The 24,561-nt window shown below is 34.5% G+C and overlaps 1 protein-coding gene across 6 annotated transcripts; it reads right to left on the bottom strand.

The window, feature by feature from the left end:
- Positions 1–4,215: 4,215 nt before the first annotated feature.
- On the bottom strand, positions 4,216–23,973 carry LOC144959739 (uncharacterized). Of its 6 annotated transcripts, none has more exons than XM_078892444.1 (3): positions 23,576–23,973; positions 9,116–10,312; positions 4,216–6,608 (listed from the first exon to the last, which is right to left on the bottom strand). In XM_078892444.1, the coding sequence occupies exons 2-3, from the start codon at positions 10,237–10,239 to the stop codon at positions 6,482–6,484; spliced, it is 1,251 nt and encodes a 416-aa protein (XP_078748570.1). In that variant the 5' UTR covers positions 10,240–10,312; positions 23,576–23,973; the 3' UTR covers positions 4,216–6,481. The 6 variants fall into 6 exon arrangements, with proteins under 6 accessions (XP_078748570.1, XP_078748572.1, XP_078748568.1 ...); XM_078892446.1 differs by lacking the exon at positions 23,576–23,973 and adding an exon at positions 21,442–21,460; XM_078892442.1 differs by lacking the exon at positions 23,576–23,973 and adding an exon at positions 13,852–14,387.
- Between the last annotated feature and the right edge of the window lie 588 nt (positions 23,974–24,561).

Genomic DNA, 24,561 nt, shown 5'->3' with positions numbered 1-24,561 from the left:
GCTCTTGGAATCTATATCTGTTTCTGATTTGATCCAATTCCCCTCTGTCTTACTTTTTCTTGGGTACTTTAATTGTAATTCTAGAACTTATTACTATCCCATTTTATTCCTTTTTACTGGCGCTGATATGACCTAAATGTGTTGGAAGCGCCGTAAAACCCGTAAAAACAAAACAAACAAACAAAATGTTGGATATGATGAAATGCCAGGCAAAGCGGAAAGAAAGAAAAAATTTCTATTCAAAATAAAATGTACAAGCGTTTTATACATGTTTTATCTCATTTTGCGATAAACTAGAGTCCTACCAAAAGGATAGTAAGCAATTTTCATGCTATAGAAACCGGGATGAACTCTAGCTTTATGGGCCTTATTGTTCTGAAGGACCACTTTTTTAAAATAATTTTTTTTGGATAAAACAACATACATTTTTCACTAAGAATATTTACAAGCAGTCGTGTAAGGCACGAGTACAATGTTGGGACACAGATAATACTGTTTTCTTCAGTGAGATTTGGGTAGGGTTCCTGACATCCCATATAGTGGACAGGAAACTCACTTTCTGTGTCTTCTATTCCCCCTATATATCTGTTTTACAATTTGCTTTCTGTCTTTGTCTTGGAATGAGATTACTTGGTTTTGTCTTTTCCCTTGTCAGAGCCTTTTGCTGAGAAGGAAACAGTCAAATGTATAGTTATAGTTTTGGGAGATAATATTTTTTCCCTTGTAAATCATCTGTCCGTTCTGTATTGTTTTCTTTTATTTTTATCATATTATTTGTAAACATTTGAGTGTATTCATCTAAGTGGGATCTTGTGCTGGTGTCTGGGTGAGACTTTTAGGTGATTTCAAACTAAGCACTTTGATAGTGTGCTCTTGAAATCTACAACTGTTCCCTATTTCTCCTTGTAAATCATCTCTCTGTTATGTAGTTACACATTTTGTTGTTGTCAGAAATGTATATTAGTTTGTAAACTTTGAATGTATTCCTCTTAGTGGAGACCTGTGCTTCTTTCAGGGTGAGACTTTTAGATGATCTTAAACTAAGTACATCTATTCCATATTCGAACCCTTTCCCCTCATCTTAGTTTTTATCTTGTGCTTTCATTTGTAAATATATAACTTTTTTTGACTATCCCAATTCCCCCATTTAACTGGCGCTGAAATTCTAGTAGAATTACAATCAAAGCACCCAAGACAAAGGGGAGTTTGTTCAAATATGGAACAGATGTATATTCCAAGAGCATACTATCAGTGTACTTAGTTTGAGATCACTTCAAAGTCTCATCCAGACATAAGCACGGGTTCCTTCTAAGAGGAATACACTCAAATGTTTACAAGATATGTTCAAAACAAAAGAAAATATAATTATCATTACATAACAGACAATACAAGGAAAAAAAAGATCACCTCCCAAAACTAACATATTTTTACTGTTTCCCTCCCTCTCAGCCAACGACTCCGGCAAAGGCCAGGACAAAACCAAGTAATCAAGTTCCAAAACAAAATGCCACAATCTTAAAGTAATTCTAGAAAGTAAGAAGAAAACAAGTTTTTGTTATTAACTAGCCTCACTCACTCACTTACTCACTCACTATCCAGCGTCGTCCTCATTGACGTTGACTCCCCGCACTCTTTGATGACAAAAGTCCGCCAACACTCTTTGTCTGTTGACGGTACCATATAACTCTCTTCCATTCATCTCTGTCCATTCTATGATGTTTTTTTTTATATAACTAGGTCTAGGTCTTCCCCTTCTTCGTTTGCCCTCCATTTTCCCCTGTATCACATTCATCATCATCATCATCATTGCCTTTTTCACCTTGGGTCAGAGTATAGGCCACAGACAAACAGTTTCCATCCTTCTCTATCCTGAGCTAACTTTTTAATCTCATTCCTGGTCTTACCACTTCTCTGTATATCAGCTTCTTTAATTCTTCTCCATGTTCCTCGTGGCCTTCCCCTTGATCTTCTGCCCTGAGGGTTCCAGTCCAATACTTTCTTTGTTATAGTGGAGCCGTTCTTTCTAAGCGTGTCCAATCCACCTCCATCGTCTTCTTCCTATTTCCTCTCCCACTGGTTTCTGCTGTGTTTTTTTCCATACTTCTTCATTTTTTATTCTATCCATCCATTTTATTCTGAGTAGCTTACGCAAGCACCTGTTTACGAAAATATGTACCCTCCTTATACATGCCTGTGATGCGTTCCAAGTTTCACATCCATACAGTTGGACAGTATCACATTACCGACATTTATTGTCTCCAGTAAAACATAGTTATCCCACGTGTCATATTATTGTCTATAAACAGAACGAAATTGACGTCACCCTGTAATTGTTTTTAGCCAGCTATTGTTATGAGTACTTCTCATTAAATTATATTATTAATCAGACTATAAACGTTCAAGATCACATTATAGTTTTGTGTGTCGTTACGTTTTATCCGGCTGGCCAAATGTTGCGAGTTTTTTTAATAAACGCATAGCATCAATTAAATCAATGTTTAACATCTGAATGAGCCCGGCATAAAATCGTTTTTAGGCGGCGAGACATATTATATTGTGTTTTCTGGGTGGGGGTTCCCGACCTCCCATAGTGGACATGGAGGTACTTGCTGAGTCTTCTATCGCCCTGTATCTGTTTTCCTATTGCTTTCTATCTAGCTCATACGGTAGAGTTACGCTCTCACCGGCCAGGCGGAGTTGTCGTCCCAATAAGGTCGCAGGTTCAAACCCCATCACCGCCGCGAAAAATTTTTATTGTCTATTGTCATCTGGCACTTTTCTACTCACTTTATCTCTTGTTGTTACTTTCTATCTTTGTTTTGGAATGAGATTAATTGGTTGTCCCCTGACCCTGGCCGGAGTCCTTGTCTGGGAGTTAAATAGTCGAATGTATAGTTATAGTTTTGGGAGATATTTTTTTCCTTGTAAATGATCTCTTTGTTATTTACCGTTAATTTTTTTCATTTTTTAAATAATGTAATGTAAACATTTGAGTGTGTTCCTCTTTGTGGTATCTTGTGCTGGTGTCTGGATGAGATTTTTAGGTGATTTCACACTAAGTACACGGACAGTGTGCTCTTGGAACCTACATCTGTTCCCTATTTGAACCATACCCCTTCTGTCTTACTTTTTCCTCATGCCCTTTTAATTGTACATCTAGAATATTTTCACTATCAAATTTTCTTCCTTTTTATCGGCTCTGATATGACCTTAATGTTTTGCAAACGCCGTAAAACCCTTCGAAACAAACAAACAAAGAAGAAGAAGATTAGGCTTTTATCAGAGGATAAGATCTCTACCAGAATAATGATAATAATAATAATAATAATAATATAATAATAATAATAATAATATAATAATAATAATAATAATAATAATAATAATAATAATAATATAATAATAATAATAATAATAATACTAACAATTAATAATAATAATAATAATAATAATAATAATAATAATAATAATAATAATAATAATAATAATAGTAATAAGAAGAAGAAGAAGAAGAAGAAGAAGAAGAAGAAGAAGAAGAAGAAGAGAAGAAGAAGAAGAAGAAGAAGAAGAAATTAATAATAATAATAATAATAATAATAATAATAATAATAATAATAATAATAATAATAATAATAATATAATAATAATAATAATAACGATGATGATGATGATGATGATGATGATGATGATGATGATGATGATAATAATAATAACAATATAATAATAATAATAATAATAATAATAATAATAATAATAATAATACCTTATTCATCCATAGGAAATTTTTTAGTCCACGCTATTTTACCAATAATATTGGTTGCCGTTTATTTATTTTGATTATATGGGTAATAGACACTTAGATAACCACGCCTCTCGGACAGTCGTCATAATGTAAACAGTGGCAGCTATTGGTTAACTACACAGGCTTTACAATCGATGGTAAGTTATAGATAGTGTTCGCTTGGCTAAGAAGCTCACAACATTGTCATCCGGAAGTACAACGGGCCAATACACAAAACTATGTGTAACCTTAAACGTTTATAGTCCGGTTAAATCAGTTTAGTGAGAATTACTCATAAACGCGGATGGCAAAAAACAATAACAAAGACTCGAGTGAAGTCAACTTCATTCTTTCTATAATATAGATATAGACATATTATGTCTGAGGAAAATACTCACTGGTCTACCGTTTGAAATAGAACCAACACAGAAAAATATGAGTAAACTTAAACGTTTATTAAAATATGGTCGAGAAAGTAGTGTGATAACTAGTCACTCATTTGGCGGTATAAAATCAATAACAATGATCAGTGAGAGGCCGATTTCATCCACGTCATTGTTTATAATCAACCAATTAGGTTTGTCCAAACATGTGTGAAGGTGTGTAACAAATTCCGTGTTTTGATTGGTCAAAAATCTGCAGTTTATTATAGAGCCTGTCGCTCATCCTGTAAAAGGGGAAAAATGTACCCTTTTACGCCTCTTGCGAATTCCCAGTTTTAAAGACTTTACCATGATATGGCCAGCTTAATGGGCTTCAACAGTCGTGACTTCACTTCCTTCGTAATGACGCATAGCAACTTAGTAACTGGTTATAAACTATCGGAACAATGGCTTACGAAATACTTCTCCGACGAGCATAAACGTGTATACAGAGGAGTAAAACATTATAAATCGGATCATGTTTTGACTTTTACACATTCTGATCACAATATATATGAAAAGTTCTGGCCAGCATGAAGAATAAAAAGTACCCATTTTCTTTGTTTTGAACCAGGCTGTTGGCCGTTGCTGGACGACGTGTCATCCGACTAGTGAATCCAATTCCCAGTTTGAGAGATTTTGCCAGGATGATGGCCAGTTTGGGCTTCAACAGTCGTGACGTCACTTCCTTCGTAATGACGCATAACAACTTAGTAACTGGTTATAAACTATCGGAACAATGGCTTCCGAAACACTTCTCTGACGAGCATAAACGTGTATCCAGAGGAGAAATACATTATAAATCTGATCATGTTTAGACATTTGTAAATTCGGATCACACGACATGTGAAAAAATTCTAGCCAGCATGAAGAATGAAAATTTCCGATTTTCTTTGTTTAGAACCAAGCTGCTAGTTGCTGGGCGGACGTGACATCAGACTATTGAATCCATGAAATACGTGGGGTTTTTTTTCATAGTACGGCAGTATGATGGCACACTCAAACGCTTACAGGGGATGATCTATATCAACTTTCCGTGTGCTCGAGGTCATTGGTCACATTGCAGGCAAAATGTGCTCAAAGTGACCCACACAGAGATAGTAAAAAGTGTCCGCAGCTTTGGAAGTAGATACCTAATATCAGGATTTGTCATTTTGTTCAGGTTGATACACGGGTATGTTTACAACTTTTATAAACAAAGCAGCGTGTGTATAATTGATAAGAAATATAAAAAAAAATAATTGAGCTTTATATAGAGCAATATCCACTAAAATGTGCTCAACGCGCTTTACAAGGGGTCCCTGGTCAACAGCAACATTTAACATGTAGGACGGGACATGCCGCCTGTTAGTCGATATTACAATTTTTCGGACAAAGACACCGCTGTTAACGGCCAGGTACTCATTTTACACCTGAGCACGGTGAGAGAATGTGAGTAAAGAGCCTTTTCCAAGGACTCAACTATGCGCCGAGCGCGAGGCTCGAACCCAGGACCTTCATATCCGAAAGCGAGTGTCATACCACTAGACCACATAGCCAAATATATATCCAATCGTTGGACTGCTGCAAGAAATCATGTGATTGATGACTCGGTTCGACGAAAACCGGAATATAGATCGCTCCCATTAAAAAAAAACTATTACAAAGAGATTATCTTGATCCTTTCACAAAAGACTCACGAAGGGGATGAATTGACGCGTACCTATTTGCAAGTCTGATAACCCAAATTGTTATGGTCTCATTGTTGTAATGGAAATATATCTCAACTCGACGAAAAAAATATCGCCCATTACAACGATGTTAAATTAGACCCATAATTGGATTCAATAGTCTGATGTCACGTCGCCCAGCAACGGCGAGCAGCCTGGTTCTAAACAAAGAAAATTGGTAATTTTTATTCTTCATGCTGGCTAGAACTTCTCATATGTCATGTGATAAGAATGTATAAAAGTCAAAACAAGATCAGATTTATAATGGGATTTTTTTTTCCTCTGGATACACTTTTATGCTCGTCGGGGAAATATTTCATCAGGACGTCCGCCATTGTTCCGATAGTTTAGAGCCAGTTACTAAGTTACTATGCGTCATTACGAGGGAAGTGACGTCATGACTGTAGAAGCCAATTTTGCGTTCGGTTTTCAGACTTGCTAATTTATTGTGCACCTAAGGATGAATCCACCTGTCTCTCTCCTAGCAAAAGACACAGCGGTGGTCAGCCTGGCTCAGAGACATGGTCCAGTATGGTTTTTGTTTTGTAAATGAAAGATGCCGGGTAAGCCTACTACCCGCCGGGCTGTGCGGCCTTGAGCGAGTCGCTTTGCTCTTGGTCAGTTTGTGTCACTGCAATGCGGGTGGCGCCTGGATTAGAACAGTCTTCCCTGGAGGTGGACCATAAAGACAACTTTCTCCTTGGGAAAGAATAAAGGGAATTGTATTATTTATTTATTTATTTATTTATTTATTTATTTATTTATTTATTTATTTATTTATTTATTTATGTATTTTTTCATTTATTTATACACTCATGTATTTATTAGTGAATTTAGTTTTCTACCAATTTCTTTTTATTGACTAAAAAGAGGCTCAGATTAAACCTAGAGGATGAGATAAAGACGAAGAGCAGAATTTGACTGAAAAAAAGCTGAGCCACATGACGAAACCTCCCCCCCCCCTTTCCCCTCTCCCTGCCTCCAATCAAAACGTGAGCATCTATATAGCGCAATATGCGCTAAACGTGCTCAAAGTCCTATACAAGGAATTCCTAGCCAACAGCAACACTTAACATGTAGGACGAGACATAACGTCTGTTAAGCGATATTATTTTTTTTTTCGGACCGAGGCAACGCTCTTAACAGCCAAGTACTCATTTTACACCTGGGTACAGTGATTCATTTGATGTGTTAACCTGCCGTCTTATGATAAAAGGGGGTTCACAATAATAATAATAATAATAATAATAATAATAATAATAATAATAATAATAATAATAAATGGCATTTATATAGCGCCTCACCCCGTTGCCACAGGCTCTAAGCGTTGTACAGTGATATAAATCAAAACATTACAGTAAGACAAGTTTGATGGAAATGTGATACGAATTCAGTTTAACAACAAAATATGATCTAATAGTATTGCAATATTATGACGTAAAAAGAAAAAAAAAACTTTAGGTGAGATTTGAATGTTGTTAACGAATCCAAGCGGGAGAGAGTTCCAAAAATGGGGGCGAAAATTGAAAAGATTGTTCACCTATTTTAGGTAATGGCTTAGGTTTGACAAGGAGTGATTGGACATTGCTTGACCTCAAGTTTATATTGGGGACATATATATGTTTAGAAAGTCTTTAATACAGGAGGGACTGTTGGTGCTTAAGGATTTGTAGACAAAGCGTCATATGGGATTAGTTTTGAACTATGGTCGGAAATGTGTTCAAATTTTAAAGGATTTGTTTTATGTTTCAATTTCAAAATAATATAGTATTCCTGATAGTGTTATAATAGTGACATTCCTCCCATAGGAAAACCCCATCATTTAGTAGTAAATACGTAATCGTTGAATAATGCTTTGAACGCGTTGAAAAAAAATATTATTTAACTGTTGCGTAACATTTTCGCTCATTTTATTGGTTTGAAATATGGTGCAAAAGATTGGCAATTATCTATAAATGATCTTCTTGTCGCATGAATAAAAATCGAACGTTTTTCATTTTTTTTTGGGGTCAAATTGTAATTCGAGCAGATAAAGAAAAATACAAATTATGACGAATCCAAATAACACTACCATACAAATGATAACGAAATATCGTTAGAATCTTACTTGGAAGGGGTGGAATAAACGTGGTCTTTCATTTCTTTGTATTTATCAAACTCGTTTTTTCTTTATCGTGGAATAACACGGAATCTGAAGCGCATAGTGTTATTTGGCACGATAAAAATAACCCGTTTAATAAATATAAAGAAATAAAACAATCGTATACTCGCAAGCTCGTATTGTTATTTGGCACAATAAAAATAACTCATTTAATAATTACAAATAAAAACAACAAACAAACTAAAAAACAATCGTATACTCGCAGGCTCACAATCGTATACTCGCAAGTTCGGAGTGTTATTTGCATAATAAAAATAACTCTTTTAATAAATACCAAAAAAATAAAAGAATTGTAAATTATTAAATAACTCAGATATATCTTATTGTGCGCCTTGAAACAGGGATTCCCATAATATAAATATCTTATTTTTGTTACCGTTGGCGCTTACGTCCTTTTACCAAATGACGGCAGTAATATAGATTGCCGCCCTCAAGGGTTGTGGAAGAAGAGTGAAACTCTATCGAGAGTTGCAAACTCATTGGCCCTCAGAGTGATATGTCCCATGAAGGTGGACTTTATCCCGGTTTCTATAGCGTAAAACAGACAACGATCTGAACAGGTGTGCATGAAATGGTGCCAGACAAAGCAAGCAAGAAAAAACCCCAAAACAATCCCCCCCCCCCAAAAATAAAACAACAACAAAAAACAAATCAGTGTTCCCTGGCTAGGGACTAACAGATCTGCTCCCTAATTTATCACTTTGATATTTTCTAAAACATACAAATAACAATTGTTGCTACACTTTTTAAAGGACGCTGGTCAATCGCAAAGTACTCTCCGTCAGACAGAGCTACCCAATCACTGCTGGGTGGACAGAGATGGGGGGGGGGGTGTCAAGACGAACGATCTCGGCCCCTTTGCATATGAAATTAGTGCTCTACAACTTGAACTATCAGGACACCCTCAATATCAGGGCACTCCTAAAACTCGTTGCATATGCAAGCCATTTTACATAGATGAATTCTTTCATTACCGTCCAACCTAGCGGCTGTATTTTTGGTTCTATATCATCATCGAATAAAATTTTAAAAAATTGTCCTTTACCTTGTGTTTTTCTCTTGTTTCCTGAAATATCTCATCAAAGTCGTCCTGTATTTCGTGTTGTAGGCAAGGTACACAAACATGTTCACGGAAGCGTTGATGGTTCCTCCAAAATACATGAAAGCCTGTATGGTTAACACGATCGTTCTGTAACGAGGAAGTCTGTTCAAATCCGGGAATATCACTGAGGCCATGCTGTTTATAGACGTTGGCATTGTTGATAACACGAAAATCAAAGCGATAAACTGAACAGAACGAATGACACGTGTTTCTTTGTAGGAGCTCATCCGAAGTTCCTCACTACCTTTACCATGGCAGCTGGTATCACCTCGTTTAGTGGACATTCGGAATTTCACAGCCTTTTTCAATTTGACTGTAATTATAGCTAAACTTAATATAACTATAATTTGGCTTATCAAAGTCAATGAAATGCGATGCAGCATTCTCCATACTGTTGCCTCGACACCCGAGTTAAGTTTTATCCAGTCTAAGGACGAGTTTTTTGTGTTGTTATCGAAAAACCACTTGTCAAATATGTTGATGAATACAGGTAAGAATAATCCAAGAGTTATGAGAAAAATAAAAGATATGATGATCCAAGACCGTCTTTTGGTGAAGACGTTTTTGAACTTCAAGGGGAAAACCACGCAGCAGCATTTTTGAAAAGTTGCAAAAACTGTGATGTACATGGAAACGTCAACGAAATAGACGGACATCCAGCCGAACCATCCGCCGAGGTCCTGAAGTCTCACGATAGAAGACGAGATCCCGTGTTCATATCGAAGTATCGTCAACATTCGAATAACCTCGAAGCAGACGAGATGGAGTAAATCCGTGATTGATAAGTTGAAGAAGGAAATGGTGACACAGTCGCTCAAACCGATTTTGAGAAAAGTGAAAATATTAATGATATTTGTGAGAATTCCGATTAATGCGACGGTTACTTGTATACAGTACAGCGGAAACTGATGCTGTTGGTAGTAAGAATGTTTGGGGGGCGATTCCGTAAAGAAAGATGTGGATATGAACGATTGGGATGTCACGTTAGAAGTCTCTAGTGGAAAAAATGGAGTCGTTGGGAGATACAAGACTAGATTTATATCTGCTGGATCTGAGGGTCCATCCATGTCTGTTGAATTCAGTTGTAAAGTTTCAATTGCTTTCCTCAATCGTCTTTTCTTTAACACAACTCATTGTCTGCTGAATTTTTAATATTTTTTTTTTTTTTGTGAAGATATAAAAAGGCATTTTAACCAGTTATCTCCCGTACTCTTGAAAAATACGTATTTTAAAAACTTGGCCACAAAACTCGTCTTCAGATACCGATCGGTTTAAAAGACACTCATTTTGGAGAAAAAAAATTCTCAAACCTGGGATTTGAAGACAAAACTCGCAAAGTCGCCGGTTTCAGAGTTTTTGTCTTGATGAGTGCCTGGCTCAGTGGTACGGCGTTTGCTTCGTACCCGAAAGGTACCGAATTCGATCACCCAGCACCGCACTGTATGGCCTTGAGCAAGTCACCTCGCCCTAGCTCAGTTTGCGTGAGCTGCACTGCGGCTGACTCGTAGGTAATTCCAGTCTTCCCTTGGATAGATCCTAGAGACAAATTTCCCCTATGGGATAAATAAAGGGGATTTTATTTATTTATTTACTTATTTATTTATTTATTTATTTATTTATTTATTTATTTATTTATTTATTTATTTTAATCGATTGATATTGGAAAGACGATTTTCTGGCCAACTTTTACATTAAATGCGTGTTTTTCTAGAGTACAGATTTAACTGGTCAAGAGTTCCAAAATAATATTTTAGCCGGTTATTTACATCGTGGCAGATTTTCATCCTTGAATTATGTGAAGTGGTAATATAAAGAATGGATGAGCTTTTATATAACGCAATATCCACTAAACGTGCTCAAGGCGCTTTACAACTGGTCCCTGACCAACAGCAACACTTATCATGTAGGATGAGACATGGCGCGTGTTTGGTGATATTACAATTTTTTTCCGACAGAGACAACGTTGTAAACGTTCTCGGTATACATTTTATACATGAGTACGGTGAAAGCATGTGAGTAAAGAGTCTTCTGTTCCAAGGACTCAACTATGCACCGAGCAAGGCTCGAATCTAGGACCTTCTTATCCGAAAGCGAGTGTCATACCACAAGACCAGATTTAGCCTTCATTCATTCACGGTTTGAACTTCGAGAATCCAAATAAATGAGATCAGTAAAGCTGTTTGATTTTTCTTTCAGCACTACTTAAAGACTACTAACTCACTATGTATTCACTTTCTTTTGGCGATCATTGATGTATACTGTAATGTATTGCCTACTTAATTAAAAATATAAAAATCCGTGATTCATAGGAGATAAAGATTGTAAATAAATAAAATAAAATAAAAATAAAATTCCTTATTATCCAGGGGAAATTTGTCTTAGGGTCATTCAGGAAGACTGGAATAACCAGCGGCAGCCGCAGAGCAGCGCCGCAAAGTGAGCTAGGGCGAGGTGACTTGCTCAAGGCCACACAACGCAGCGGCGGGTGATTGAACTCGGTAGTCGCTCTTTTTAACTTTAAAAATCATCAATTTACCATCACAAGGATCAAACAACACTTCAAAATCCTTAAAATTATGTAGTCTTGCATCATCTTCCATTTTAATCAGTTTTACTGACTTAGAGATGTGCATGAGGTTCTGAAGTGGAAGACAACAATCTACGAATTTATCTTAACTCACTCAACCCTAACACCTACTATATCCGTAGTTTACAAGGGGTTACTTTTACCCCATGCCTATTTATTACATTTTTCTGAGACAAATTATAGGCGTATTATCAAAGCTAATATTTTTAGTTTTTACTTGTTAATGATAGTTAAATAAATTTATCTATGTACATGCTCATTTTTAATACATTTTTTCCAATTTTGAAAAGTATCAAAAATCTCACTCAATCCCAGAGATTTTTGCTACTTTTCAAAATTAAAAAAAAAATGTATTAAAGATGAGCATGTACATTGATATAGTTTTATTCAACTACCATTAACATATAAAAATGAAAAAAAATCCATTAGGTTTGATACTGTGATACTACACCTATAATTTGAGTCAGAAAAATGTAATAAAACAATCCCATCCCCCCCCCCAAAAAAAAAAAAAAAAACACATCAGTCTTCCCCGGCTAGGGACTAACAGATCTGCTCCCTAATTTATCACTTTGATATTTTCTAAAACAGACAAATAACAATTGTTGCTACACTTTTTAAAGGACGCTGGTCAATCGCAAAGTACTCTCCGTCAGACAGAGCTACCCAATCAGGTATGGGTAACAGTAACCCCGGGATATATTACGGATATAGTCGGTGTTAGGGTTGAGTGAGTTAATAGTAGGGAGGTCTGGGTGTACTGTGTTCGGAGATATCAATCTACGAGTTCACAAAGGATACTCAAGCAAATTTAAACGTCCCAGCAAGGGAGACAAACTCATATTTCAGAGAGTTCCTTGGGGTTCTAACTTTAACAGAATAATATAAACAACACAGCTCAGAGGGTCGAAACAGGACTCAGACATTTGAATGTCTGTAGGATTGTTACTCCCACCTTTGTATCGTTTTGATTATTTGTCAAATAGCCTGTTTTATACGTAAGCTCGTACATAGCATAGTTACAAGTAAGCCGAAAATTGTATGTAATAGACACATAGACAACCATGACTCTCGGACAGCCGTCATAATGTAAACAATGGCAGTGATTGGTTAACATAGCAAACTACACAGGTTTTAAGATCGATGGTTAGTTGACTAAGTAAAATACCCTCTGTATAAATTTTAACGTTTATAATATGATCGAGGAAAACGTTTGATAACTAGTCGGTATAAAAACAATAACAATGATCAATTTCATTCACGTAATTGTTTATAAACAACTATGATTGTCCGAGCACATGTGAAGGTGTGTCACAAATTCCATGTTTTGATTGGTCAAAAATCTACTGGTTAAGTCCAGTAAGCCGAGAATTGTATGTAATTGTATGCAATACACCAAAAGCCAAAAATTAGAATTACCCATGAACGTTAGTAATTATAATTTCTGACATCCAGAATATTCATCTAGATCTATTAAAATCCACTTACTGATCTCTTCATTCATTTAATCATTTATCCAAATCTCCTGTTCACACCTCTTTCGATACAGATGGTGTGCGATTGGCTATGACACTCAAAACATTGCCATCCGGAAATATTACGGACCAACAGACAAAACTGTGTGTATCCTTGAACGTTTATAGTCAGGTTAATACAGATTAGTGAGAATTACTCACAAACATGGATGGGAAAAAAACAATAACAAAGACCTGAGTGACGTCAACTTTGTTCTATCTATAACAGTTATTCCTGACCTTGGCTTACAATTCTGCCATAACACATCTCTCAAGTGGTTCGGCACGCCTACCTTCAGATACTTCATTTACCTAAAGAACTGAACAAGTGTGTATGAAAGGTGCCAGACAAAGCAAGAAAGAAAAATAGAAAACAAAAAAAAAACATCCCAAAAAATCAGTCTACTTCGATTGACACCTTTCATACAAACTTGTTCAGATCTTTATCTCATACTGGTGCCTGCTCCTTAATTTCTTTAATTTGATATCTTCATTTACCTATATAATGTTTTAATCTTGCTAGTGGAGAACCCGAAAATATTTCGGAGAAATAAAAGCCTTTACGAACAGGCACTCACCTATTTTACTTATTGTACTACTGTAATGTACAAATTAACATAGATCGAGATGAATCTTCTCAGCAATCAACGATCAAATCGGTCCGGTAATAAAGTTTGTAGGTGAGTTTGAAAAAAGAGCAGCCAGATGGCGAATCCCGGCATCAAATGACCGTACATATTGCCCTAGAGAAGACAAGCTATTTAGACATCACACATACGCTATTTTTTATAAATTAAATAATCTAAGGACCGATCCTTATGCCCTAGCAGATATTCTAAATAAGTATTTGAGAAAATGGAAGACAGAATAGCCCTTAATTTAAGAACGGTTTGCAAGTTACTCGTATATTAATCTCTAAAAAATATATTTAGAATATTTAGAGTTGCTAGTATTTCTGTGCTCCTTGGTGAAAATTTGTCATGAAATCTACGGAACCATCTAAACCTCAACCCTATTTTAAAAAGAGAATCGAATTTAGAAGTTAATCAAAAAAACATTGTAGAGTTGAATGAACTCTTGTAAAATGGTAATGGGGAACACGTAGTTTTTTTTCTGCTATATTAATACTATTAACTCTTTTCAACGAGACGCAAATTTATAATGAAAAAAAATCTAAGTCAGTATTTATGATTATTCTTATTTTCTAATTCAAAAAGCATTACATTATTATATAATCTCCCCAAACATTCAATTACTGAACGTTTCATTTCTTTTTTTTTAAATTAATAAAATGTCTTTCAACCAAACGAATTAAAAAAAAAAATTCTTAAAATTACAAGTTTGCAGGTCAGTGCATGTGTTTATTTTTTTTTCACTCACACAACGAAATGTGTCATTATGATCCCAAAACACCCAATCGCAAAACCCTTCAATGATACACCTGGAGTCGAAATCAATTTAGATTGTAATGTGGAAAAACGAAAGCTATTTTCCACGCAGGAGATTTAATGATAATGCCGCTCCGAAAGTTTAAATCTTTTTTTTTTTTTTGTAATTCTCAAGTTTTAAAAGAAAGATCGATAGTCAAGCGAGACTTTTCAAACTTTTTTGCTGAACGAAATCCCAGATGCCTTATCATTATAATCATTATTATCTACGTAGTTTTAAGGTGCCGTACTTTGGAAAATCGTTTATTTGAAATTATGGCCAGAAACCTCGTCCTTCAAATTATATTGATCGGTTCAAATGGCCCTCACTTGGCCACAATTCCCAAACCTGGGATTCAGCGAATAATAATAATAATAATAATAATAATAATAATAATAATAATGATGATGATGATGATAATAATGATGATGATGATGATGATGATGATGATGATGATGATGATGATGGTGATGATGACGATGATGATGATGATGAGGATGATGATGATGATGATGATGATGATAATAATAATAATAATAATAATAATAATAATAATAATAATAATAATAATAATAATAATAATAATAATAATAATAATAATAATAATAATAATAATGATAATTTTTCAAAAAATGTGTTTTGTCATAGTTTAGCAGAGAACTAAAATAAGCAGATTTAAAACCAACAACCCGCCTCCCGCCTGCCGATAATAACACATTTTGCCCTTCATTATTCACGTTTTAAGCCGTTTCCTATGCTGGCTATAATGAGAGTGTTTCATCTACATGACAACTGCACATTTACACCAATAATAATCATTGCGATGTTTATTTACCCGCAGCTTGAAACACAATTTCCACGCAATGATTATTCTACTCAAATCTGAATTTTTCAGAAAAACGTATTAAAAATTTTGACCAGAAAATTCGTCCTTTAAATAGCCATGGATTAAAATAACCTATCTTCTTGTAAAAAAAACTCTCAAACCTAGAACTTCAAGGAATTCTTCATGGAAGACCCAGGTTTGAAAGTTTCTGGCAAGATTAGAATAGTTTTAATCGATCGATATTTGAAGGACGATTTTTATGGCTAAAATTTCAAATACGCGTTGTTGTTTTTTCTTTCGGAGTACAGTCGTATTGAAAGCCTTACACAACTTAATAAAAACAGTTCATTCATAAAATTGGCGAAATATTTGGCTATATTAAAACGTTGCCTACATTTGACGAGTGTGTTCTATAGATAGCATGAAGTTAATGTCAATCAGGACTGTGTTATTGATTTTTTTGTGGATTTTTTTTTTTGTTGTTGTTGCCATCCGCGTTTATGAGTAATTCTCAATAAACTGTATTAACCAGTAAACGTTCAAAGTTACACATAGTTTTGTGTTTTGGTCCATCATACTTCTGGATGGCAATGTTATGAGCTTCTTTGCCAAGCGCATACTATCTATATACTTTATAGATTATGCATTTTCTGATTTGCTAATTTGAACAAAATAATATTTTCTGATTGAGTTTTATTTGTTACTTGTTATTTACAACTTGAATGAATCGTTAAAGTTCCAAAATGTGGATTGTATTTCATTATATTATCTTATCAGAATAAAAATCTACACTTGAATTTATTAAAATTAATCACAGTGCTCATGACTTATCGTAATAAGAAGAGAGAAAAGAAAAAAAAAACACTTCCTTTTTTTCAAAAATCAGTTATATGTCGTATTCTGGAAAAAAAAACAGGTAAATCTTTTTTTTTAATTGGCCAGAAAAATTGTCCTTTAAATATCGATCGATTTAAATGACCCTCATCTTTTCAAAAACTCTCAAACCTGGGACTTAAGGGGAAAACTTCGCTAATTCCCAGGTTTGACAGTTTTTGCCAAGATGTTGGTCATTTAGATCGATTGATATTAGAAGGACGAGTTTTCTGGCCAAATTTTTAATTACGAGTTTGTTTTCTTCCGGTGTACGTCAGTTAAATCGTTAAACTGGTTTTTACTGTAACTCTTGAATGTGAAAATAATTGCAGCCAGATGACGCACTCTCTTGGGATGGGAAATCTTGATATTTTTAGAATACCCAATTTAACTGCTCTCTCTCTCTCTCTCTCTCTCTCTCTCTCTCTCTCTCTCTCTCTCTCTCTCTCTCTCCCTCTCTCTCTCTCTCTCTCTCTCTCCCTCTCTCTCTCCTTATTGGCTATTTTCAAGGTTTTAATTCAAATGTCATACCGACCAAACACACAAATTGAAAATTTTAAACTCAAAGTAAAAACGAAAAACAAATAAGCAACATGCAATACATAATTTTAAAGATCTGAAAACGTTTGTTTATAGAATAAAATGATACAAACAAAAGTTTTCTGCTTCCTGTACGTTTTACAAATAAAAAAGAATAGATTAAAAATATATTATATTTACAAGAACTTAATGCTGTTTTCTACAATATGTTTTTCTCAACAAAAGTATGTAGATGAAGAAAAATGAAAAAAAAAATCATCCCAAAAAACCAGCCTTCCTCGACTTTATCTTACACCATTGCCTTCTCCCTAAATTGTCACTTTCACATGTACACAATTTTATTCAGCAAAACAAGGAAATTCTACAAAACAGCATTGGCTCTTGTAAATACTTTTTAAAATGTCATTTTAAATGTATTTTTTATTTTATTTATAATGCAAATCAGACTGAGACAAACGTGTTTGTGTTCCTAATGAATGTGATCATTTTCCTACAGTTGGTAAGGAATATATACAAAAATGAATAGAACAGCTTCGAGAAAACAACAACAACAACAACAAAGAAGAACAAATTACCAAACACGGATTGTTTCGGGCTCAAAACCATTCTTGAACCAACAAAAAATTAAAAAATAATAATAATAATAAATCAAGAAAGAAATAAAAGCAAAAAAAAAAACAAAAAAAACAATGAAAACATAAATACATTACTTTTTTTATAAACAACAGATAGACGTCAGATTAATGGGTTGTTTGTCGTTTTATTTTTATTTGTTTTTGTTTTTGTTTTTGTTTTTGTTTTTTTTTGTTGGTGGCTGAAGAAGGGTTTTGAGCCTGAAAAATGTCGTTTTATTTCTTCATTCATTTTATTAATTTTTTTTTTTTTTGGTATTTGTTCTTTTTTTTTTACCCAGTTATATTCCTTTATATTTATTACTATTTATAGTCTACAGTTTCCAGCAGCTGAGTTTCGTTATGAGTTCGTACCGAGAGGGTTAATTTAGTTCTATTTTATCTGTTACTGACTGGCGTAGGTAGATTAAAATGAGATTTAAATCGGAAATGACTATATCATTTATCTATTACGATTTATGATTATTATCTATTATACGATTCTTCCACGCCACTCTTGGTTTTTGGAATTCCGGATGTGTTCCCAGCCGCTGCACGAGCTTTCGAGTTCGTTTTGGGAAAAGAGTTCAAATTCCAAAACGCAAGAGTGCAAGAAATCATTTATTCTACCCCTCAATGGATTCCTCTTTCGTCATATTTACATAAAAGACATGTTCAAATCCCCATCAATAATACTTTTTAAAGAAATAACCTATGTGGTCTTGTGGTATGACACTCGCTTTCGGATCGGAAGGTCCTGGGTTCGAGCCTCGCTTGCTCGGAGCATATTTGAGTCCTTGGAGAAGGCTTTTTAATCACATTTTCTCACCGTACTCAGGTGTTAACAGCATTGTCTCTGTCCGTCAAAGTACTATCGCCTAACTGGCGTCATGTCCCGTCCTAATAAAGGTTAAATGTTGCTGTTGGCCAGGGACCACTTGTAAAGAGCTTTGAACACGTTTAGTGGATATTGCTCTAAATAAAAGCTTAATTATAAATTATTGTTACTAGTGAAATTTAAGCTTGATAATCTGACGTCACAAATTATTAAACATGATATTAAACATGACGCGTTACGATTTAGGGAGAGAGGGGGAATAATAGTTGTTCCGTCGCTTTGTGATTGATAGGAATAAAATCATCTAAGCCTGAGGTTGAAAAAATAGTTGTAACCCGTTGCCTAAAAGCGGCTATATGGTTTAGTGGTTTGACATTCGCCTTTGAGTCCAGGGTTCGAGTCCCTAGCATAGTTATTAAGTCCTTGGAAAATGCTCTTTCTCTCACAGTACTCAGCTGTAAAATGAGGACCTGGTCGTTAACAGCGTTGTTTCTGATCGAAAATAAAAATTGTAATATCGTCAAACAGGTTTAGTGTCTCGTCCTACATGTCAAGTGTTGCTGTTAGCTTGGGACCTCTTGCAAAGCGCTTTATAGATGCTCAATATATTTTTTTTAAAATTATCGTTCTTATGTCGGGATAGTTACAAAATACAAAATCGTTAAATTTATCTAATATACCTAAATACGCTGGCTAAGATTTGTGTGTCTAATTCCATTGAGCGATTTCATTTTTATTGAAAAGAATGAATATACAGGGGATCCATAATGTATCAATGACTATCCCGCACAAATCTTTGGGCATCTTTTTCGCTCACGAAGTGTCCGAATTCGCGTCAAAATATGGGACGAAGCCGTTTCGTATATGCTATTTTAAAAAATTAATTACGACGCTGTTTATCGATGAATATGACTGAAAGTTGGCACACAGTTAGAAAAAAGGTCATTTTAGATTATGTCAAGCGACAAAACTCGTGCAATTACCAGAAGACCGTTAAAAATAGATTTTTACTCTTTGGAGTAAAATATTTCTAAAACTACCGGGCGTGGAGGTTTTGTCGCTGACAAGGTAATACATGAACATTTCTTCTTTTTGGTTGTAAAATTTTATATGAATATGACGAGTACTTTTCCCGTATTTTACAAAACACCATCCTAATTTGCTCTTCAAGTTTCAATCTTTTAATCCACTTATTACGCAAGATACAACCAAAGGTCGAAAAAGAATGCCGAAAAAGCGTCCCATATTTTCGCGTTTTTTTTTTTCCTCTTTGCGGGTCATCCAAATAAATGACACCTTTAAAACTGTATAACTTGTTTATTTATGAATGAATTTTCAAAATTCAAAAACATTTTTACTCAGTGGAGATAGGGCTTGGATTTTAGACAAAAATTTTCTTCAAAAAGAGAAAAAAATATTTTTACATAATGTCGTCCCCTGATTTCAAAGACTTATTATTCTAAAACCGTTGTAGCTATTTGCATCTGATTTTACCATCCTTTAACGAAACGCCATACATTTATGCCCATTAAGTCATCAGCCCACATTACATCACCAAATTTAGCCAAATTAACCTGAACTTAAAAGAAAAATAAAGTAGTCCTTAACCCTCTCCTTACAACCCATAACAAAAATAGTCACATTCGTTACGATATAAATCAACAATTTTACCATTCTAATTTCTTTTGTATATCATAGAATTTAAAGAAAAGTTTTCGCCATAGCTATAAAAACTGAAACTACATTGTGGCGCTTATATAGTTGAGCAATATTATTTCTGTTTGAGTGAAGAAAAATCTATTTTTGTATTGAGTCCGTGTGATGTTTTAGTGAATATTCTGAAAACAGCTGGTAAGGAGAGAGTTAAGAGCCAATAGGCCCATAGAGCCGGAGTCTATCCCGGTGTCTATAGCGTGAAACTGACAATAGCAATTGTTTGCTACCTTTGGATAAGACGCTAGTCTATCGTAAAATACTTTCCGCCAGATCTAACAGACCCGGCTTATTTATTAAATTTATCAACATTTAATGAACTTAAAAGACATCATTTAATTTTCTCTTTTTCTATTTCGAATTGGCAAAAGTGAGACACAAGTCATTTTGTGTAATATGGCATGAAACAAAATGTGACCCATCGTCTCAAAACGGTATTATGTCGGAACGAACCAGATGGTTAAAAGCCGAATTAAATGTTAAACTGGTCAAAAATATAAATTGTTGGCATTAGCACCCTAAAACATGGTATCCATTCTCCTCAATAAAACATACAAACTCAACACAAGTCTGATATTTTTGGCTATAAATTCAATTTTCAACATCTTAACCAAACCGACTTAATACCGTTTTGAGGCGAAGGGTCACAAATCGTCAAAGATAGTTCAACAATCTTTCATAGCCCAGTTTGCAGACCATTTAAGGACAAAGATTTAAAAAGTAATAATAATAACAAGAAATAAAGTGAGTAGGCAGGAAATTGCCAGAATACAACAGAGTATAAAAACTTCGCGGTGGCGTTGGCGGCTCGAACCCGTGACCTTACTAGTACGACAACCAGTAAGATCTCAGGTTCGAGCCCCCATCGCTGCCGCGACGTTGTTATTCTCTATTGTCTTCTAGCACTTTCCTGCCTACTCACTTCATTTCTTGTTATTATCAAAATAAGTGCCTGCTCCACTCACTTTTCTGAATTTAAAATAAAAAGGATAATCTAAATTTCTGTGACAATTAGTGACAGATTGATCACACTCCCGCGACCAAGCGATTTTTGATGCACCGTTTCTATTAACCCGTAGATTTTTGACCAATCAAAACATGGAATTTGTGACACCCTCAAACGTGGTCAGACAAACATAGTTGGTTGTTTAGAAACCCTAACGTGAATGAAAACGACCCCTCTCTGATCATTGTTATTATTTTTATACCGCCAAATGGGTGACTAGTTATCACACGATTTTCTCGATCAGATTATAAACGTTTAAATTTACACATAGTTTTCTGTGTTAGTGCTATTAATCAAGCGGTAGATTAGTGGGTATTTTACTTAAACACATACGATCGATTGTAAAATCTGGTGTAGTTTGCTGTGTCTACCAATCACTGCCTTTGTTTATGTTATGACAATTGTCCGAGAGGCGTGGTTATCTACCTGTCTATTCGAAATAATAAGGTAAGAGTGACAACTGAGAACTTTTAAGTTTATGGTAATTTTTATAAATTTGATGATGTATTGTGGTTCTATGGCTAATGGGCATATTATATTATATTTATGGATTTTTTCCCAAGAAGGTGGGGAAAACCAGATTTAAACATCTGTAGATAGAATGCGCTGGCCAAGGAGTTCACAACATTGCCATCCGGAAGTATAACGGACCAACACACAAACTCTGTGTAACCATGAACTTTTATAGTCTGGTTAATACAGTTTAGTGAGAACAACTCACAAACGCGGATGGCAAAAACAATAACAAAGGCCTGAGTGACGTCATCTGCATACTATCTATAGATAGTGTGCCTTTGGCTAAGAAGCTCACAATATTGCCATCCGGAAGTACTTAAGTATAACGGCCCAAAACACAAAACTTTGTGTAACCTTGAAGGTTTTTAGTCTGGTTAATAGATAGAAAGAAGATGACGTCACTCAAGCCTTTGTTATTGTATTTTGTCATCCGCGTTTGTGAGTGATTCTCCCTAAACTGTATTAGCCCGACTATAAAAGTTCATGATTACACAATGTTTTGTGTGTTGGTCCGTCATACTTCCGGATGGCAATGTTATGAGCTTCTAAGCCGAGCGCATACTATCTATACAGTTTAGTGAGAATTACTCATAAACGCTTATGGCATAAAATGATAACAAAGACCTGGGCGACGTCAACTACGTTCTATTTATAAGACTCGTTCTTGTAATGGAATTGATGCTTGTAAAAATCTCTTCAATTTGAAAGCAGAGCTATTTTTTATGTCAAATGAGTAATGGGAAAGGTATGTGTGGTGGGTATATGGGTGTATGGGTTATGGGTGTCTGTGTGTGCGTGTGTGCGCGTGTGCGGGCGCGTGTGTGTGTGTGTGTGTTTGTGCGTTTGTGTGTGTGTGTGTGAGAGAGAGAGGGAGGGGGAGAGAAAGAGAGATAAATGTGAGACTGAGAGATAGATATATAGATAGATAGATAGATAGATAGAGAGAGAGAGAGAGAGGGAGAGCGAGAGAGAGAGAGAGAGAGTGTGTGTGTTTTTCATTTATTTTATTTTTTTTTGTGTATTTTTTTTCGTTGTTTTATATTATTATTATTATTATTATTATTATTATTATTATTATTATTATTATTATTATTATTATTATTATTATTATTATTATTATTATTATTATTTATTATTATCATTATTATTATTATTATTATTATTATTATTATTATTATTATTATTATTATTATTATTATTATTTTTATTCATATTATTATTATTATTATTATTATTATATTATTATTATTATTATTATTATTTATTATTATTATTATTATTATTATTATTATTATTATTATTATTATATTATTATTATTATTATTATTATTATTATTATTATTATTATTATTATTATTATTATTATTATTATTATTATTATTATTATTATTATTATTATCATCATCATCATCATCATCATCATCATCACCATCATCATTATTATAATTATTGTTCTTACTAGTGGAGAAATAAATGCTATTAAGTACAGGTCGTTGTCATCTACTATACCTATTGTACTACTGTATTGTATTTCTAGGCTTACCGGTCATTCTGTGCTCTATGATAAAAATTTAACGTTGACTTTACGGAACAATGTTGATCCCAACAAAGTTATACCTATATAGCGCATTATCCACTAAATGTCGTCAAAGCGCTTTACAAGGGTTCCAGTGATAACAGCAACTCTTATCATATTTGACGAGACATGACGCGAGTTATGCTCCATTATAATTTTTCGACAGAGACAAGCCAGCTAGCTGCCAGGTACTTATTGTATACCTGAATGGGTTGAGAGCATGTTAGTTGAGAGCCTTTTCATCGTCATGATCATCATCATCATCATCATCATCATCATCATCATCATCATCATCATCATCAATATCATCATTATTATTAATATTTTTATTTTAATCATTATAATCATTATCATCATTATTTTTATCATCCTTACCATTTTTATTATTGTTATCATCATTATTATTATCACTATCATCATTATCACTCAGAACACCACAGAATCACAACCAGAATAATCCGTGTCATTTTTTGCTATAAAAATATCCCATCTTCACACATTCAGAACAAGCCGAATATCCATACACGATCCCAAAACCAGATTTTCCGTTTCAACACTATATCAAATTTCGTTTCGTTTCACTTTTTGAACACATTTTTGTATCATTTTAATCCTTTCAAACCGAAACCAGAAAAAAAACTCAACATATAATAATAAAACAGCCAAAATTGATTCCAACCAACCAAACATATTTTAAGTTTCTCCAATAGTTTAAATAATAATACTAATAATATTTTGCTTAAAAAACATTGTATCGCTATCCTTAAACAGCCTGCTCTGCACCAAACGATGTGGGTGAATGATAGCGTTAATTAATGCTAGCGATTCTATTACGATTTGGGGGTGTTAAGCTTTCCAGGATGACGTAAAGAGGAACGCGTTCTTCAAAGAGCGGTCGAAAAACTTTTAACAGTATAAACAGATGGCTAATGGCATTTTGGAAGACTAAAAAAACTCTTGATCTTTAACCAGTTAACAGCCATCATGCTCTGGGAAAAAACACGTATTTAAAAATTTGGACAGAAAATTCGTCCTTAGTGAGTGACCCTCATCTTGGCTATAAACTGTCAAACTTGGGGACTAAGGAAGACCTCCGGGGGGTACCAGGTTTGAAAGTTGGGGGGGGGGGGGGGTTGGTTTTTTTTTTTTTTTTTTTTTTTTTTTTTTTTTTTTTTTTTTTTTTTTTTTTTTGGCTAAGATGAGGGTCAGTTATATCGATCGTTATTTGAAGGACGAGTTTTCTGGTAACATTCTTACATAACGTGGCTTTCCACATTTCAGTACTTAACTAGGTACTGGTTAAAAACGTTATCTCATTCATCCCTCAAATTCCAAGTTGGAAAATCGCGTTTACCTGGGTT

Source organism: Berghia stephanieae, chromosome 14 (assembly GCF_034508935.2).
Source record: "Berghia stephanieae isolate SIO BIC M18660-M18661 chromosome 14, UCSD_Bste_1.3, whole genome shotgun sequence".
Taxonomy (NCBI): domain Eukaryota; kingdom Metazoa; phylum Mollusca; class Gastropoda; order Nudibranchia; family Aeolidiidae; genus Berghia; species Berghia stephanieae.
This window is presented reverse-complemented; position numbering and strand designations above follow the sequence as displayed.

What these genes read in the sequence shown, in the direction of transcription:
- LOC144959739 (XM_078892444.1), bottom strand. Translation starts at nt 10,239, where the DNA reads ATGGATGGACCCTCAGATCCAGCAGATATAAATCTAGTCTTGTATCTC. An exon ending in AAACAAGAGAAAAACACAAG is followed by an intron (nt 6,609 to 9,115) that starts GTAAAGGACAAT and finishes TTCTTTCCCAAG; the next exon opens with GAGAAAGTTGTCTTTATGGT.